The 19,993-nt window shown below is 44.8% G+C and overlaps 1 protein-coding gene across 1 annotated transcript in view; it reads right to left on the bottom strand.

The window, feature by feature from the left end:
• LOC142450047 (adhesion G protein-coupled receptor E3-like) overlaps positions 1–18,534 on the bottom strand; it is a 68,073-nt gene extending 49,539 nt beyond the window's left edge. Inside the window, 5 exon segments of the mRNA XM_075551557.1 lie at positions 4,393–4,548; positions 11,651–11,731; positions 11,734–11,790; positions 13,397–13,552; positions 18,393–18,534. Coding sequence (XP_075407672.1) covers positions 4,393–4,548; positions 11,651–11,731; positions 11,734–11,790; positions 13,397–13,552; positions 18,393–18,534 — 592 coding nt within the window.
• Between the last annotated feature and the right edge of the window lie 1,459 nt (positions 18,535–19,993).

Raw genomic sequence — 19,993 nt, 5'->3', positions numbered from 1 at the left:
TCAAGTGGTCCCAAAGGGATCAGTTATCAGGCATCAAAGAACAAAAAAATCATATCATTGACTGCACACCTCCATGATAGGATCGCTGAAGACAAATGGGTGCATAAGCAAATGTGGTGAAGAAAGCTGATGGTGCCCGGCTATCAACAGAGATAGTGTCTGGGGTCTTAAAGGCTTGAAGGTGAACAAGCGGCCATCAAGCTCAGAAGCAAAAAAGCCCACATGGAAGAAGCACACCGGCCAGTGCGATCACGAGGTGCCAAGGGACCAGGTATAAGGCATCATGCAAAAAAAAAACCCAAAAAAACAACGATATAAGTGTGAGTATGTATGTGTATATATGTGTATATGTATATATATACCATATTAAATGAAGGGGGAAGTGCAGAGTGGAGACCCAAGGCCCAAGTGTCAGCCAATGGAGATCCCCTCATAGAGGCGTTTAGGAGAGGAGATGGGTTAATTAGGATGCGAGGTAGTATCGATGAAGAACACAGCTTTCCCCCAGATCCTGGATGCTTCCTCCCCACAACTACCATGATCCGAATTCTACCTTGCAGGCCTGGATAGGACAGAGGCTGTACACTGGTACATATGAGGGCTGGAGGTACAGGGAATCCAGGGTGGATGATACCTTCAGGACCAAGGGTGTGAGGGACGATGCTGGGAGAGTGGAGGGTGAGTGGGTTGGAAAGGGGGAACTGATTACAAGGATCCACATGTGACCTCTTCCCTGGGAGAGGGACAGCAGAGAAGGGGGGAAGGGAGACTCCGGATAGGGCAAGATATGACAAAATAACGAGGTATAAATTACCAAGGGCACATGAGGGAGGGGGGAAAGGGGAGGGAGGGGAAAAAAAAAAGAGGACCTGATGCAAGGGGCTTAAGTGGAGAGCAAATGCCTTGAGAATGATTGGGGCAGGGAATGTATGGATGTGCTTTATACAATTGATGTATGTATATGTATGGATGGTGATAAGAGTTGTATGAGTCCCTAATAAAATGTAAAAAAAGAAAAGAGGAGAAAAAAATGATTAGGGCAAAGACTGTACAGATGTGCTAAAAAAAAAATAAGAGTAGCAATAACAGGAGGGTAAAAGGAAGGTATGGGGGGTGGAGAAAGGGGGAGCCAATAACAATGATATACATATAACCACCTCCCAGGGGTATGGCCAACAGAAAAGTGGGTGAAGGGAGACAGTGGCAGGTGCAAGACATGAAAAAAAATAATTTACAAATTATCAAGACCTCATGAGGGAGAGAGGGAAATGAGCTTATACCAAGGGCTCAAATAGAAAGAAAATACATTACCAATGATGATGGTAGCATATGTGCAAGTGTGCTTGACACAATGGATGTATGCATGGATTGTGATGAGTTGTATGAGCCCCAATAACTTTTTTAAAACAAACCTCCTGCCCCTAAACCAAAGAGCATAACAAAATCAATCTTGAATGCTGTGTGTAATAGGATTATATCTATCTGCCTTCAAGTAACGCCAATCAATACAATTATTATTCAAATTAATGAAGAAGTCCAATATCAGCAGCTAAAACCTGGCCAGGGCTGACTATGGAGAAGGTCACCAATTGCTTATGTGTAAGTTCAGGTTGAAGGTGAAGAAATTGAAAAACAAGTCCACAAGAGCCAACATATGACATGGAGTTTATCCCACCTGAATTTTGAGAATCTCTCAAGTGCAGATTTCATGTACTGAACACAAATGACAGATGATCTGATGAGCTATGGGGGGACATCAAGGACATTCATGAAAAAAGCAAAAGGTTATTAAAAGATAGGAAACAAAGAGAATATCAAAGTGGATGCCAGAAGGGACTCTGCAAATTGCTCTGAACGTAGAGTAGCTTTGGCACGTGGAAGCAATGATGAAGTCAGAGAGCTGTGTAGAAAACTTAAAGGGAAACTCGAGAAGACAAAGTCAAATAGGAGATTTGTCTTCTTGTGCTGCTCAGAAATAGAGGGGCAGCCAAAGCGAGGAAGGACTTAGAGAAGATGGATTCACCCAGTGACTGTAGCAATGGGCTCCAGCATATGAAAATGTATGAGGATGCTGCAGGACTGGACCGTGTTTGGTTCTGTTGTGCACAATAAGGTTGCTCCTATAAGGTCCATAAGGTCAGAACCAGCTCCACAGTACCTGACAACAGCAAAAGTCTCAGACAGACCACCACCTGGTAACGAAGCTGCAGAGACTCTCAGGACTGAGGGCATTTTTGATTTAACAAAGGCACTCTAACTCAGGCAAGCGTAGCTATCTTGTGTCTGCACATATCTATCTAGAGTGTGCCATTTAGCAGATGTATGATCAGTATCCTGCTATATCCCCTTGATATGCCCCTTATCACATGATTCCTGCCAATACCTAGAAGCCTCTCTGGCTGCTGAAACCCACTCAAACGACACTCAGGACAAGACAGAAGTAGTGGGCAGTTCATTTTCCATAGGGATGTTACTCGATGAGACCTGTTGACACAGTGGTTAAACCATTTATGTGTTCACCAAAAGACAGGTGGATCATACCCATGGGAAAAGCCATCGGGAGAAGATCTGTCGGTCTATTTCCACAAAGATGAACAGCCTGGGAAACTCTGTGAGGCAGTTTTATGCGTTTAGAATCCCCGATAGAAATGGGTGGTACTAGTAGCCACACATCGTCCAGCTATGTTGGTCTCAAGTTAGATAAGTTTATGGTCTCTGCAGACTATGAGTCCTGTACAACGCTTTCTTCTTTAAGTCTTTGGCTTCCTTATTCTGGTTTGTTACAGACAAGTAGATACCAATAGTAGCATGTTAGAGGGCCACTTGTAAGCTTTTACAACCCCAGGCAATATTCACCATGTTGGGACATAGGGCATACACGTTATGAACTATATTTTGCCAGTTAAGCTGTCCCAGTTACTTAGTTGATAAATTAGTTTTGTATGTGTGTGTGGAATAACAGCAACTACTTTAAAGGATTATTTTAAATGAAATAATTCATGAATAGCATTTAGTGCAGCAACTGACTACTAGTATAATCATCGTATCATCTAACGAGCTTCCTAGAATTTAGCTTTAAAGCTTCTCTCTTGTGATTCTGACTGTAGTCAGCACCTAGTGGGTTTCTGCCACATGCATGCTATATATTTTTTTGTCTATGGACTTTCTTCATTCCTATCGTTTCTGTGAGAGTGGCCATGTTCATGCATCATAGAACCACCCTTCCCCCACCAGATACAACTGCAAAGATTTGTATAGAACTCTAACTGAGTCACTTGGTCCATTTCCAAAGCTGAAGAGAGAGTTGATTAATCAAACTTGGGTGGCTGGATCAGTAATAAACATGAGATCTGGAGCTGTTGGTGGCCACTATTTTTTATTTTCTGTCCTGTGGGATGAGAAAGCAGAGGAAGCCAGCCCGCAGAAAAAAGAGGGGAAAGGAGCAGACTCAAAGAGGAGGGGTGACTGGGGGAAGAGGGTGAACATAAATGGTGGTGAGTTCCTAGGTCTAGTTCACCCCAGAAACCCTGCTGCAGTTTTGTGCTTGAGATCCATGACATATTCATACATTCTCACCACAAACTCTTACTTTCTGGTTAACTTGTGGTAGTTACACAATCTGGTGTCAATTTGAGGATTAGGAGTGAAGGGGTGGAGTCTAACCTATCAATCATTGTATAGCCAATTAGGCCTCTGTGTGGGATGACCTTCCCCTGAGGATTCTGGGAAATCCTGTATTCCTCCTTGGAGGTGGGAGACTCTCTCTTGGCTCACTCCTTGTGAGACATTCTTGTGGAGCGAGGCTGATGGAACCAGACCTCTGGATCCTGTGAAGCCATGTGAAATCCCCAGCCAGTGCTGAGATGCTTACAATGCCACTAGATCCATACGACTTCCCACCCACTGAAAGGCCTGTGGTCTTCCTGTATCTGGAGTCATTGCATGTGTTTCATGAGACAGAAGAGGACTTTATAGATTGGCATTGGACATATGAGCTAATATCGGATTTATGGTCTGGATCTGGACTGGGCTGGGATGTTTCCTCAATATTCAATTGCTCTTATATATAAACCTCTTTCTTATACACATGAGTGTGTCTATGAATTTCTTTCTCTAGTCTGCCCAGGCTAACACACTTTGTCGGTGAGGGGTTTTTTTGGTAACCCAAAGAATCCTCTTTAAATTGCCACCTCATCACATTCTCCACTTCCTAATAGGACTTGGCATTCCTCACATAATTCTTTCCTTGAAGTTTATTCTTTTTTGGCATCCATCATCCTTTTCCCTCCAGATAAAAGGAACGTGTTCTTGTTCCACAATGAGATAATCTTTTCTGATGTTTGACTCAACAACGACAATAAAGGAGAAAATCAATGACAAAGTTTTTCTTACTCTGACAAGTGTTCTCATTGGAATCCTTGAATTGTGTATTCCCAGAAAGGAATCCGTATCCAGAAACACATTGACAGTGAAAGTCTCCTAGGACATTCTGGCATTCAGCATTTAATCCGCAGTATACACTGATAGGTGGTTCACATTCATTAATATCTGGAACACAAAAGATAAATTTAGTTATTCAGTCAACAAATAATTTATTGTGACTCTACTATGTGTAAGAAGTTGTGTCCCTTTTGGTGGTCTTTCCTGACATCCCAAGAATACTCGGCTTAGGTAATGGTTACCTTGTTTCTTTCCTTTGCTTATTGACTTTGGTTGTGTTCTTCATTGAGACAAAGATCCAAGTGCAAGTACTTTACCTGGAAGGTGGTTCCAGAAAATGATAGTTGGTAACAGGTAAAGTGGACCAGAGAGGTAATGGCAGAAAATAAAAGGAGTGCTATTCACTGAATTTCCATTATGAGAAACTGAGGTGCAATCCCTTGAGAGATCTCTGAGAGGAGGGGTAGAACACATATTTCAGTGTGACTGTACTTGAAGAGGGAACTCATCAACTCTCACCATTTGTTGGTTGAAGCATACTCCCAAACAAACAAAAAACCCAAACCCACTGCTTTGAATTCAATTCAGATGCATAGAGATGTTATAAAAAATTAAAATCGCCTCGTAGGATTTCAAATGATATTTATATAGCTATATAGATATATAGATATATTCATATATCTCGAGTATAAGCTGACCTGAATACAATCCAAGGCACCTAATTTTACCACCAAAACCTGGGGGAAGGTTTCTTGACTCACGTATAAGCCTAGGGTGGGAAATGCAGCAGCTGCTGGTAAAGTTCAAAATAAAAATAGATACCAATAAAATTACATTAATGGAGGCATCAGTAGGTTAAATTTTTTTGAACATTTATTTCATATGAAAACAGTAACCTAGCTCTGTAAGTGGAAAAGAGGTTCAATAAAAATAATATAATGTCAACAATAACTTTAAAAGTACAAAAGCAACCAAACCAAAACACAAGAGTAAAAATCCTTCAAAACTGGATTCCTCCTCCTCATCTGATTGTCCAAACAAAGCTTCAGCTTTAGCTGGTGTGAGGTCATCAGCATAGCCATTGTCATCATCACTGAGTTCACAGTCATGACCATCACTGCTGTCGTTCTCATACAAAGTGCTTGTCCTCACTGACATTCATAGCCTTACTAATGCCACATGTCTTGAAGGCGCATTGCACCATGTTCTCTGGAATCTCTTTCCCATGCACCATGAATCCACTTTCCTATCAGTTCTATGACCAGCTTCATCAAATTTCCTACTTTTGTCAGTCTGGCTTGACCAGATGACATTTGTGTTAGTCTTGGTACTTTTGAGAAACAAAGCCACAGAAACTCATATGTATAATACAGAGTTTTACATAAAGGTGAAGTGCACATCAAGAAAACATCCCAACCCAGTGCTGCCCAAGCCAAGTCCAACATTAACCCACATGTCCGACACCAATCCACAAAGTCCTCCTCTATCTCACAAAACACACACGTTGACGCCAACTGCAGGAGAAAAGCCAAATCAAAGAGCATGTAAGCATCTCAGCGCTGGCAGGGGTCTCCACGAGACTGCTCTCATGCCCAGGGCTACATCAGGGTAGGCCCTTGTGGCTTCTCCTTGAGGATGTCTTGTAGGAAGTGAGCCTTTATAGCTGCAGCAGGGAACTGGCTAAGGCAGCTGCACCCTGGTCCGACCATCAGAAAGCAAGAGACCCAAGAACTAGAAAGGTGAGGCTCACCAAGTCATTTATCCCTCCACCCTTCAATTAACCCTCCATGTTTATCGGCCAGGTTGGCACAATAAACTAACTACCTAAACATCCATGTATGCCACATATTTCTCATGTGGTATTTGAAAGTTTATTTAAACACACATCTAGGGACTGCAATACAGGTGTAAGCCCACCTAGAATAATGGCCAAAGTAACTTGAGAAGATTTTACCAATTTCTTTCTTTTTTTTTTTTTTAGGTCATCAGATGCAAGGGTTCTGAACATATCCCAAACTAGCGATGATGGTTTTTTCTTTAAGGCTGCTCCTGGTCATCTGTTCTAAATTTCTTCCAGCCATTTTTTGTCTGTCTTAATCCATCCAGCCTTTAATATGTGTGTGCACTGTAATTTGTGGTGGGAATTTGACCTTTTTAGGCAAGGTCTTTCTTTTAAAAATAATGACAGGCCGCAGCTTAGTTCCATTAGCTAAATAAGACAGAATGACTGAAATGGTTTCTTTCATTTCCTGTGCTTCTGAGTAAAATAGTAGTTTTGTCTCCCAAACTTGCCACAGTTCTGTAGCTTGGAAGATCAAAGGTCATAGTTGTTTCATCCATATTCCCAATATCTTCTAAGTCATAGTTATGGATCCTTCTTTGGTTTATGGTGAATGAATGGAATGACACATCACTTTTTCATCAAGGTCTTTTGGCAACTTCTGTGAAATCTTTGTTCTTTGCCACAAACATAGGGCAAACCTATTCACGAAGCAGGTACACCATGCTGATGACACAACAAAATGTTCAATGCCTGGTGCTTTCAATTTGTCATCTTTAGCCATTTGAAGGGCATGTAAGCAAATTCCCATGTGTGTTGCACAGTTACCATTTTTATGACACTCCATAACTCATTTATGTAATTCAGTTTCTAAAGACCCGTATGAAGTTGCCATACCACGTCGAGTTTTTTTGTTTTGTTTTTTTGCCTTTGGAATCTTTCTCAAGTCAGCTTTCATTTTATGCCACGCCCTCACTTGTTTTTGTCAATGCAGAATTCCCTACTTACAAAAAAACTGTTATTGCTCTCTTCTGCTCTCGAAAGAACCTAAAGTTTGAAACCAGTTTCATATGATCTGTGTTTTTGTTTTGGTCCAGGATTAGAAGTATTGTATCCATTTCTAACAGAATTAAAAAAAAGACTTTGAAAAAGAATGCCGTACAATAGTGATTGAATTCTCAAAATATACCATAAGCCCTACACCAAAAATAAGTCTAGTTATAGTTCTTAGAAGAGGTCAATTTACATATACATATACATATAAACAAGTAAACTCAATTGGCAATAGAATGGAGCAAGACAGACAGACTTCACCTTGGAAAACAGACACCCCCTAAAAGAATGGCATTCAAAAGACACCATGAGACCCCAAATATTCTGGATCACCAAGGGAGCTGACAGTAATTCAGGGCTTGGAGAGTTTGCTATGGTAATATTCCAGAATGTGATGATGTAACTATGTTTGCATAGAGCAGCCTGTGTTAAGGCTCACACTGCACATGCTGTTACTGCATGAACTGCATTACTACATACGCTGCCTTACTGCATGCACACAATGCAGCTGGTATAGATTGAGACCTAACGCAGGCTGATGATATTCCAGAATGTGTTCACATGACTGTCTGCATAGAGCATGTGCTACGTTACTGCATACGCAGCGTTACCACATATGTATGGGAAGTGCTAAGGCAACACATGCACTAACACAGTGTATACACAATGTAGCATGTATATTATAAGCCCTAACACAGGCTGCTCTATGCAAACATAGACAACACTGGGTTCAGAAAGAGTTAATAAGAAAATAAAAAATATATATAGCAGACTAAGTATTGTAAATAAATGTACTGTCTATCCAAGGCCGGAGATATATTGGTACTTGTATTCAGCAATGCTTGGGCGGAACAAGGGGGTGTGACCAAGCACAGGCAAGACTGTAAAGGCCACATCATTGGTCACAGCCCTGGAGAAGAGCAGGAGAAGAGCAGCTACATCCGACATTCATCTGACGAGGATGTGGTGCACCCCAGGTACCAGCGCACAGAAGCCAGCAGGTTCTGGGCCAGTACAGCACAGACAACACAGAGGCTGCTGGCTGCGTGCAGGAGAAAAGAACAGTGGGGATTGGCCTGGGCTTTCCAACTGTTTTCTCCTGGCTACAAACAAGTAGCTTGGTCCTATTTGTTATTTGCTTGGCTTTCTGCTCATGTCTTGTATTGGTTCTCCTACTGGCCAGTGTTCCTTTTGCCAAGACTTTTCAGCTCAACTCCTTTTGGCCTCTGACCTCTGGACCATTTACGTTCCTGATACAGTTCCTCTGTGACAGTATGTGTCCTGCTAAGGGTCCCAATTTCCCTAGAATGGATGATTGTACCCTGAGCCAATGGATAGGTCTCTCGTCCCCTTCTAAGGTTGTGGAAGGGCCACTCATAAGTCAGTGGTTGCCTTTCTTTGAAGGCTATTGAAATGCCACTCCAAGCAGTGGGCCTGCCTTCGGAGGTTCAGGTGAATTTCTCATGCCAGTACTCATACCTGTGAGGTCACTCAAAGAAACCATCAGGGCTCAGTTTGCTGGCAGAGACTGGGTCCCCCGGCCTCTTCCCTTGAACAGGGGTGCCTGCGCAAGGCTCCGGTTCCATGCACCACATTTTGATGTGGCGCACACTGGGACTTCAGTTACGACCCCAGGGCACTGGGCTTTCCTAACGTCTCTGTTGTGTTTTCTAGATGGGTAATGACTAAAGAGGGATCTGTCCCCAAGTGATCGGCGCTACCTTGTATCCTGTCTATTGGCCTAGATTTGACCTGCAGATGCTAGAGAAACAGAAGTTGATATCCTTCTGCAACACCATCTGACCACAGTACATTTTAGGCGATGGTAAATCCTGGCCAAGGAACAGCACAATTTCCCATCCGACCTTCAGCTAAAATGTTTCTGCAAAGGGATGGGGAAGTGGGTGGAGCTCCCCTATGTGAAAGCATTTTTCCTCTTGAGAAGCAGTAAAGACCTTTCTTCCAAGTGTGCCAAGGACCCTCCAAGGGGTCCCGAAGCTGAAGAGTACTCCACCCCCAGCCCCGCCACACCACCCTCAGTCTCTGAACCTTTAGAATCTGGGGGACAAGTGGCCCCGCGAACCCCGCGAAAGTTCTACTCTTAATAGAGGCATCTGGGGAATTTGAATCCCAGGCCATATACAAACTTTTCACCCTGAGCTCAAGCAGATTAAGAGTGACCTTTGAAGTTATTCACAGTCCATAACAATACATAGAGACCTTTCAGCACCTCACCCTACCCTATGACTTGGCTTGGAAGGATGTAATGACCATTCAGGGACAGACGGACAGACTTTGAGAATGAACAAGCGCTGAAGGGAGCTAGGAAGTTTGCAGAAGGTTTATATAGGATGAATGTTATGTGTCCAATAGGAAAAACAACTGTGCCTCCAACTGACCCCACCTGGGATTATAATGATCCCAATGACAGGTGGGTATGGGAACATTTTCTGGTGTGGATAAAAAAATGGACTAAAATCAGGGTCGCCAAAGATCATCAACTACATCAAAGTGACAGCAATTAGCTAAGGTCCTGATGAAAGCCCTGTACATTTCATAGAGAGGCTGAGAGAGCACTGAGGGATCACACCACTTTAGACATAGACCCATATGAAGGGCAAGTCTCACACAGGCCACACTGGACATTGGGAAACAGCTCCAGAAGTTAGTGCCAAAGCCTGAAGGAGATGGTAACTAGTGCCAACACAGCCTTTGACAATAGAGACAAGGAGTGAGAAGTTCAGGCTCAGGAGAAGGAGAGAAGGAAGAACATTAAGCATGTGCAGGTACTGGCCGCCATTGCTAACCAATACTCCTCAACTGCTTCCCAGGTTTGCAAGACCTCTGAACAAAGGACCAGGTGTCATGTGTGTCAGTGCCTGGGTCTTTGGGCAAGGGAATTATTCTAACTGGAATAGGCCTCCACAGGGCCATGCTACCACTGCAAACAAACTGGCCATTGGGCAGAGCTCTGTCCTAGGGGAGACAACCAGGAGGAGAGGTGACCTCAGGCTAGTGTGCAGCTGCTAACTGAAGATGGAAACGCCCAGCCCCAGGTGGCCAAGCAGCAGTAGATCCCTGTTACTGGTCTGGAGTATTGAGTAAGCATAGATGTGGCAGGCAGGTCAGAAAGTTTCCTCCTAGATACTGGGGCCCCCTATTCTGTCCTTGGCTTCTTCCCTGGACCCCTGGCACTACGTACTTGCATCATGAGAGTGTTGAAATATTTCAATTGGTGTTTCATCAACTTCTTACATGAAAAAAAGTAGTCAAGAAATCAAATGCCGAATTGCATCTAGCAACTCTACTGCACAACTTCTGTTTAAAGTGTTGAAGAGCAAGAATGTCACTTTGAGGACTACTGGGGGGCTTGCATCAAGCCATGGTATTTATAATGCCCCCATATGCATGTGAGAGATGGAAGACCACAGACAAATTGATACATTTGAAGACTATTGAAAGTACAATGAACTACCAGAAGAACAAAGAAATGCATCTTGGAAGAGAGTCCGAATGCTTCCTAGAAGCAAGGGCAGTGGGATATCATCTCACATAGTTTAAACAAGTTATTAGGTGAGCCCAGTCACTGGAAAAGGATATTATGCTTGTCAAATATTCAGTTGAAAAGAGGAAGACCCTTGGCTTAATGGATTGACACAGTGTCTTCAAAAATAGCTTCCAAGTAGCAACAATTGTGAGCATGGTGCAAGATGGCGCAGTGTGTCATCCTGCTGTACATTTATGTCACTATGATTTAGAATTAATTGGAAGGTACCTAACAACATCAAGACCATGCTTGTGGTTATAATCACATTTCTACATGGGTTGTGCTTGCTTTGCTAATGAGACAAGATTGGCGTAGGGTATTTCTTGCATCATTCTCTTTTGAGATATGAAAGTTATTCAACAGGTGCTGAGATGGCTGAGGATAGATGCCAAGCCACATGGATATCTCTACACATGGAGATCTGCAAACCGAAGCTGAAGGGACAAAGGCCTTCCTTAACAGATAAAGGCATTCCATAAGAGATAACATAGAGAGAGTGCCTTCTTCCAGACCTTTCAATTTAGATGATAATCTCCAAAAGTGTAGAAGGAAATATTTCCACTTGTGGTATTTCGGTTATAGCTGCACTAGATCGACGAGCTGAAGCATCACATGCATGTTTCTGGAGTGTGGCTCCCTTACTGACTTGTTCATGTCTGGAGACACAAGTAAGATCAGGCCTTGTCCTACCCTTCATCAAGTACCCTCTCTTCTGGATGTCCCTTTGCTCTGGTATTTAGTCCTTCCCCCATCCTCACCCACTTCATGAGATGATGCCACCTTGAGTGGACATGGTGAGGACAATGGAAATATAGGACCGAGCTCCTTACCTTCACAAACCGTGGTGTTTGGGCCCTGGGGAGAACCAGGTTTCGGCTTCCAGCCAGGCCTACAGAGGCATGTATCACCTTGTTGCAGCAGTGGGTGGTGTCATGGCAAGGGTTTTGTTTCAGGTTACATTCATTCACATCTGAGCATAAAGCCAGAAAGTCAGGTCCTACCTAGTCTTGCTGAAGCCTACCCTGAACTCACCACACCCAGTTCTCCATCTTCTTACAGTCTGGAGCCTCAGTCAAGACCTGCCATTATTGACAGTGACCTACAATTTCTATCCCAAAGACCCATGATGGCCTCCACCCAAGATGGGTGCAACAGGGACCATGGTGTCCAGTTTATGGAGGAGGGAATCGAGTCATGGGAACAGAACTTGCTGACAAAAGGCTCCTCTGTGCTCCTCCCATAGCTCCAAGCTTCATTCCCCTGCTTAGAACCACAAGTGGCACCTCTCTCTCTCTCTCTCTCTCTCTCTCTCTCTCTCTCTCTCTCTCTCTCTTCTCTCTCTCTCTCTCTCTCTCTCTCTCTCTCTCTCTCTCTCTCTCTCTCTCTCTCTCTCTCTCTGTTTGCATGAGAAGGATTAGGAAGATCTGTGGGCTGTGCTCAGAAGCAGGGGAACCCTCATTCTAGAAAGCTCTCAGCCTGTACCATGAAAAAGCCACAAACTTTGGGTTGTCTTGGGTAGAAAGCTTTCAGAGCAAATAGGTTTCCCATTGAACAATTCATGGAATTGTTTTGTTTGGGACATCTCCCACTTCCTCCCTATACTTACTGTTTCCATTTGTCTTGTTCCCCTCCCTTCCTGCCCCCTGGGAAAATGCTGCCCTTTCAGTCTCCTGTGTATGAGTGATTGCTCTAAGGAGTCCTGACTCCCCCAGGTTATTGTCTATCTGGCTGATAGTTGTTCTGCCATGGTGAGTTCAGTCCCAGGCTTAAAGGGTGACTAAGAGTCACAGTCATGGGGTTTTTTTAATAATCTCTATAGACTAAGCAACTCTGGTCTTTTTTTTTTAATCTTTGATTTTGAGTTTTGTCCACATTTGTCTTCCACCTAGTAGGATCCCTTTCACAATGGTTGGCAGTGGTGGCTGGGCACCGTTTAGTTCTTCCAGGTTTCAGGGTTGTGAAGGCTGAGGTTCATGGGGTCCCTCCGTCATTTGGATTCATTGATTTCTATGTTTCTTGGATTGTCTTCAGTCTTCTTCAGGGTGGGACCAATAGCTGCCTCTTAGCTGGCTGATCATGAGCCTAATGAAGCACTTGCTGTGAACTGGGTGCCATCAGACCCCTTTGTGACCTCATTTCCATCTTTGGGGTAAACTGAGGAACAGGGAAGTACAGTAAATAGTTTAGGATCACACAGTTAACCAAAGGCACCCCAGATTTTGCTTTATCTTGAAAATTAGTGCCTTTCTGCCTCTCTTTTTTAGAAAGGAAAAATTACAATGGTGTGATCCTATCTCCCACATGAATATATTTTATGACTAAGCACCACTGACACACACATACAACTATCATGTGGCAAAGGCAGGATATGGACCCAGGCACCTGGTCTCTGGGCCTGAGCCCGTGGCACACACAACCTGCTTCTCTGCTACTGGGAGGTGACCTACAGCATACCTGCCCTAGCTCAGACCCCAAAAGCACATGGTGGCCAGAGCACTGCTCCTGGAAGCCACATAAACAGCCCTGGTAACTCACCTCCTAGAGGAGGGGGAGATGGAGGCCTGTGGGGGTCTTACCTTGACACGTGTTCTCACTTTCATTCTTGAATTTTCTCCCCCCAGAAACGAGCTCAAATCCTGGGTGGCACATGCAGTAGAAACTCCCCTCCACATTCTCGCACTGGGCGAAACTTCCACAGTTCTCCTCGTGGGGCAGCGCACACTCGTTGACATCTGGGACACAACAGGACACAGTCACCTTCTATATATGTGACTTCTCTGGGGGCTGACTTCCTGCCTCACCTGATCCAGCCAGACTCATGTCCTAGACAGAGCTCTAGTCATGGGGGCTCTCCTGGCCTGGGGTCATTTGCTCCGGAAGGTCTACTGACCAATTCAAACTCACTCTGCTTTCTTGCAGGGAAGAGGGCGTCTTGACCAGACAAGTGGGCTCTGCCAGGGTTGGAAGTCTAGGACAAGTGGACAGAGGCACCTGCTCAGGATTTGGGTCCTCCTTGTGCTGCTGTCTGAGAGTCACCCTTGCGGGTGAGCTTAGCTAGGCAGGCAGCATTGATATGGCCCCTCCAGGAGCAGGTAGTTGGGGAATCGTGGACCTAGTGCCACCAGACTCACCTCCCACCCCACTGTCCCTCTCCCTCAGCTTTCTCCCTCTCCGTTTTCACAAGGCACCAGCACTAGCCCGGCTCTTGTATTAGGGCCTGCCTTTGCTCCCGTTATCAAATGCAGGATACAGGGCACATGGTGGGATTTTTCAGATGCCTTTTGTCTTCATAAGAGAAGGCGAATATCTTGCTATTTCCTGTGTTGAGGAAGATGTGGGCGAGAAATGGGGAAGTCGCATGAAAGTGATCACAAGTCTGATAAACGCGTGTGTTTTCTGATATCTTATCTTTTCTTGTTCTCGAAGGGCCAGAAGTTTTACAGGAACCAGTTGTGAAAGGAGAGGGTGGAAACAGTTGGTTAAGAAAGAAAGAAAGATAACACCAGAGAAACAAACCCAAACAATAAAACCAACAACTGCAGCTTAATAAGAACCAAGGCTATGACTCCTTTGCAGGGTTAGAACACTTGTTCTGCTTATCAGATCAATTCGGAGCCAACTGACCCCCACCCTAGAAGTATCTGCTACAAAGAACAACACTAAGTCTACAGGTTGGGGAGAGGGGCCAGCATTCCACGCCCACACAGAAGCAAACCAAGAAGGAAAAAGACAGAGACTGTCTAGACCCCATACTGGCACATCAATCCCAGAGAACAAAGTCCCTGCATGGAGCTGCTAAGGCACAGAGAGGACTGTAGGGCTGACAACAGCTCAAGACATGTTGTCCCCTCCCTGGAGCACACTGTGACAGAGGACAATTCCAGGGACACAAGGCGGAGAATTAGTCCAGTCTGAACCCCCCTCAGTGGAGTGACCTAAGAAGGGAACAATAGAGACCCCTCACAGAGGGGTCACAGGGAAGGGATTGCTCTGGTTACTTGAGTATTCCTAACCACTCCCCGCACCCCTTTATCATGACCCCAGTACTTCCTCTTACTGTGGCCTAGATTGGAGCATGTGCACAGGTACAGACAAGAAATAAGAGCTTACAGCGCATGGAATCCAGGAACAGGAACGGGGGTAGTAATACCAGGAGTGTAGGGGGAAGGTGAGGAGAAGAAGATAACCACACACACCCTTCCAGGGGGACGAACAAACGAAATGGTGGGGGAAGGGAGACAGAGATTGGTGTAAGATATGAAATAATAATAATAATTTATATTTTATCAAGAGGTCATGAGATTGAGGGTGGGGTGGAGAAAGAGAGCAGGGAAAGAGAAGCTGATACCAAGGGGTCAAATTAAAAGGAAATGTTTAGAAAATGATGGCAACTTATGTATAAATATGCTTGATACAATTGATGTATGGAGTGTTATAAGAGCTATAAGAGTTTCCAATGAAATAATCTTAAAAAAAAAAACCAAAAAGATAAGCACTTTAGATTCAGGAATCAGGATTCAGAAGTTCCTTGGAATCAAGGCAGACGTTCAGCAATTCTGGGTATAGGGTGTCTTCTTTGACCTACCTTCCCTCCTGGACCATTCCCACAGGCCAGGAGAAGCAGCACTCAAACCAGACATGGATAGGAGGATGAAGGTTCATGTCCACCTGGGCTGTAGAGTCTATCTGGTGATGATACCTGGGGAGCTGACCTTGAGGTTGATGGGATAGAGTGAAGTGTAGTAGGAGAAATTGGAAGTGAGGTGCTTGAGAGAGGAGCACAAAATGAAGGAATGCCCTTAACCTGATAAGTTTTTTTTAAGAAGGAAGATGAATCTAGGTCCATTTGCAGCAGGACCTTCCCTCCACATCACCAGCCTGCAAAGCACCGCAGGCACACACATGCTAATGGACAGAATGACCTCCAGGAATATCTCCAGGGTCACACAGTGACCTTTTCTCAAATATTAATCAACACACCAACCACTTGCCACTAAGTCAGTTCTGACTCATGGAAATCCTTGTTGTCAGAGTACAACTGTGCTCTGTAACGACACCTGTGCTTTCAGTAGCTACTTTGTCATAAGTGGATCACTCAGACTTCATTTCCATGTGTCTCTGGGTGAGCTTTAATCACTTGTCCACCCAGGGATTCTTGGAAAGGAAACAATGAGAACAAAAGCCATAATGCTATCACACAACTACTATAAAACTTTAGGGATGTTCCTTTTCATCTTCCCAGCCATATTCAGAATGTTTCTCCTTAGCAATCGATTAGGAATCTAAAACTACTTTGAGTGGATGAAAAGCATTTCCTTTTATAAAAGTGGTCTAATTTCCTTGAGCATCCTCTATTGGGGAGAACATTGGTTCTCGTCCCGTATCTTTGTTCTTTCACCTGGATATTTGGGTGACCTTGGATAAATCACTCCACCTCTCTTAGCTCAAGTTTAGTCATTTACCAAACTGTGCTGGCTCAATGTGGTGGAGTGAAATTTCCCAAGAGGATTCTTCTAGACATGTCTCTATGACTCCCACCAAACAGTAAGAGAGGGGATGGGTCAGATTTCTTTACCCCCCTGCTGGCAATAAGGATGTGACATTTTTGAAGCAGAAGCAGAGAGAAAAAGCCTAGGACCATCTGAAGAGTGCATTCCAGGTCTCTGTCTGAAGTGGTGGAGGCCGAGCTCAGAGGCACCATTCATTGGCTGTGTCACAGACACAATGGAACAAAGCAAGAGGAGCAGAGCCAAGGCCATAGGACTGTGAGACAGAGCTACAGGAGAGCTTCATGGTGTACAGAGGCCAGGGCCAAGGGAGCACATGACTGAGAGGCTGAGGACCAGAGAGAGACTTGGTTGCTGGCTAAGGAGAGGTAGTGTTGCTGTGGACCAATGATTGTATCTTTACTGTTTCCTGATTCTGACTTGTGGTCACCTATTAACTTCCCTAAGGAGCCCCCTGAATTGTGAGTATTGTGTGGCTAGCACAGAAGCAGAACGTTGTGGGAGGTGTTATCATAGGCAAAGGAGGATGGAGCGTGGAGGTATGTCTGACCCCTGCCTCTTGACAATCACGATGCCAGAGGAGGTCCAATATGGCCACCTTACATGCCATTTGCGCACACATTTGGTCTCTTGGGGGTTCTCTGAGGGTCTCTAGGGGCACATTTGTGATGCCCCTGTGAACCTAATTATTGGCAAATGTGAGATGGGAAACCTCTAGGCAAATGTCCTCCAGCTGGACTCTATAGGAGCTGTACCCTATAGGAGAGTTCTGACCATGCAGATCCTGGGCCGTTTTCTCCTCCTGTTGCTTCCACTGTCCATCCCCTTTATCTGTCCTATGGCAAAAATAATAGCAGCAGTAGTGATCATACCTAATGCTTATTGACAATTTTTTAACGTTTTATTAGGGGCTCATACAACTCTTATCACAATCCATACATACATCAATTGTGTAAAGCACATCTGTACATTCATTGCCCTCATCATTTTCAAAGCATTTGCTGTCCACTTAAGCTCTTTGCATCAGGTACTCTTTTTTTTCCCTCCTCCCTCCCTCCCTGGTCCCCCTTCCCTCATGAGCCCTTGATAATTTATAAATTATTATTTTGTCATCCTATTGACGATTTAAACTCGACTTGTCCATTCACAGGAGCAGGTCTACCCTATTCTACAGGGTCACAATGAGTTGGCATCGACTTGATGGCAATGAGTTTGGTTTGGCTTGAGTCTTATCCTGCACTTTACACAGTAAATTTAAATCTCTCCAAATACATAGGATTGTTACAATGACTATGCCCAATTAATAGGCAAATAGAGGCAATGAGAGATCAAATTATTTCCTAACGGTGGAGAACTAGTTGGAGGTAAGGTCTGATTTTGAATTCCAGTAACCAAGGTCCACTGTGAATTCTCAACATTTGCCTGCCCACTTCCTTCATCATCTACCACTGTCTTGTCTCTTCTCTCTTGCCCTCAACAGAATCCTTCACACACATCCATACACAGAAAGGTCTGCTGATGCTCCCAGGATTGAGGCCTCTGAAAGTCCCAGGTATGGCCACTCTCATACCTGGAGGAGGAGACATGGAGGACCGTGAGGGTTCTTACATGGACATATGTTGTCATTCTCCTTCCTCACTGTTTCTGGGTTGAGAAGCTAGCAGCGGTAACTCCCCTTCATGTTCTCACACTTGGTAAAGTTTCCTCAGGACCCTCTCAGGCATGGTGCACACTCATTGGTTTGTGGGACACAACAGGACAAAGAGCCATCTCCAGTGATGTAACTGTCCTTGGGTCAAGACCCCACCCCCACCTGACACCCAAACGCAGGACCTGAAACTTAATGACTGAAGGACAAATGGAGGCACTTCTGGCAGTCTGACTTCTCCACAGGAAGCCATGTTTATCCATATGTTATCCACCCAATTCATTACATTTTCCTTTCTATTTTCTCTGCCCTTGATGATGGTCCGAGGACCAAGAGTTGAGATACATGTCTCCAGTCATCATGGGTGATGCCCCAGCATCCCTGGTTTCCCCTCCCCCACATCCCGAGCCTCCGTACCGTCACAGAAATCCAGACGGCTGGTGAGGATTTCCCCAAATTCAGAAATGAATCCCGGGTTACAGCGACAGGTGGTGGCATTGATACATATAGAGTTTGGGGGGCACCAAGAGGCACACTCAGCTGTGGGCACAGAGACCATAGTTAGAAGGGAGGGCTGAGCCAGGGGATGGGTGGGCAAGGTGGTCCCAGAGGAGGGAGTGCTGGGCATGGGAGACAAATGTTAACCTCCTTCTCCCTGGGCTGCGGGTATGGAGTGGGGGTTCAGGCCGTTTCCCGGGCTCTGGCTGTGGCTGTGTTGCTCCCACAAACTCACCCCTGCGTGTTTTAAACTCAGCTCCCAGGAATCTGACTTCGATCAGTGTTAACAGGAGGCAGAGGCCTGGAAGAGAGGGGCAGGGGAGTTAGAGGAGGCTCAGGTGATAGGCACATTTGAGGGTGCTGATCCCCCATGTTTGGACCTTTTTCTTGCACAAGGAAGGAGAGACCACACCTTCTTTGGACTCAGTGAGTCACAGGAAATAAGGAATTGGGAAGGAGTTTGTGTCTTCTAGCACCTGCTTCCCTTCCATGAAGGCTATGTGGGAGGTAGTTCCAAACACAGACTGGTAGGTGGAACCACCTTCAGAACACCACACTTTCCTCTTCTCTGTACCTTCATTTTCCCTTCTATAGAAGGGGAGTGGTGATAAGGAGACCCACTATCATTCAGGTGAATTCTACCTGGTGTGATTTCAGTGTACTTTTTTAAATAAAGGGAAGATTGACCATGTGTTCTACCATCTCTACCTCCTCAGCTCTCATTACCCACTCTGTTGGTCCTGATGGCCTATCTTGAGACAGGTGGTAATATTAGAGGATGATGCTGCAGCCTTGGGCTAACACATCCCCTTCTGAGCCTAAGGAGGTCTCTGCTCCCAGAATGTGACCTTGAGTAATCCTCCTCATGTAGCCAGGGATTTTGGAGGGATAGACGGCTGTGCCATTCACCAAAGAGATAGACAAGGAAATAGAGATGGGGAGAGACTAAAGGACAAAGTTGGGGACAGCATGAGAGACACAGAGAGATGAAAAAAGAGACTAACAGAATCAGAGTTAAGACAGTGGAAGATGGAACTAGAGTCAAGGAGAAATATAAAACCCACAGATAGAGAGAGACAGAGATGGGGAAGATGGTACCACGAGATGGAGAGAGAAATGCTCGTGACACCAAGAGAAATAGAGACAGGCGGGCAACAAGAATCATAAAGGGGAATGGATGAAGGAAAATTGGAGAAGGGAACCCAGGAGGAGCAGGGAGGTTTGGAAGATGGTTTGTGGGAATCATTTTTTGTTTTCTAGTTTATATCATCAAGATGATACCATCTCCAAATATGCCTGGCTGTATCCTCCTGGGCCTGGACTAGGTTATAGATGACACCAGGGAGCCTTATTTTTCATTCTCTTCCTGCCCAGGCTTTTACAATCGACACTTCACTAATGCTCATGCCTGGGACTTTCCCCACATTGCATTTTCCACATGAAGTCACCATTTCTTCTTCTCCAGCCCCAAGTCATTTCAAGCTGAGCTCAAATGCCTTCTCCTCCATTAGCTACAATGG

The sequence above is a fragment of the Tenrec ecaudatus genome, chromosome 1 (genome assembly GCF_050624435.1).
Source record: "Tenrec ecaudatus isolate mTenEca1 chromosome 1, mTenEca1.hap1, whole genome shotgun sequence".
Taxonomy (NCBI): domain Eukaryota; kingdom Metazoa; phylum Chordata; class Mammalia; order Afrosoricida; family Tenrecidae; genus Tenrec; species Tenrec ecaudatus.
The sequence above is the reverse complement of the archived record's forward strand: the minus strand, read 5'-3'. Positions and strand labels throughout refer to the sequence as shown.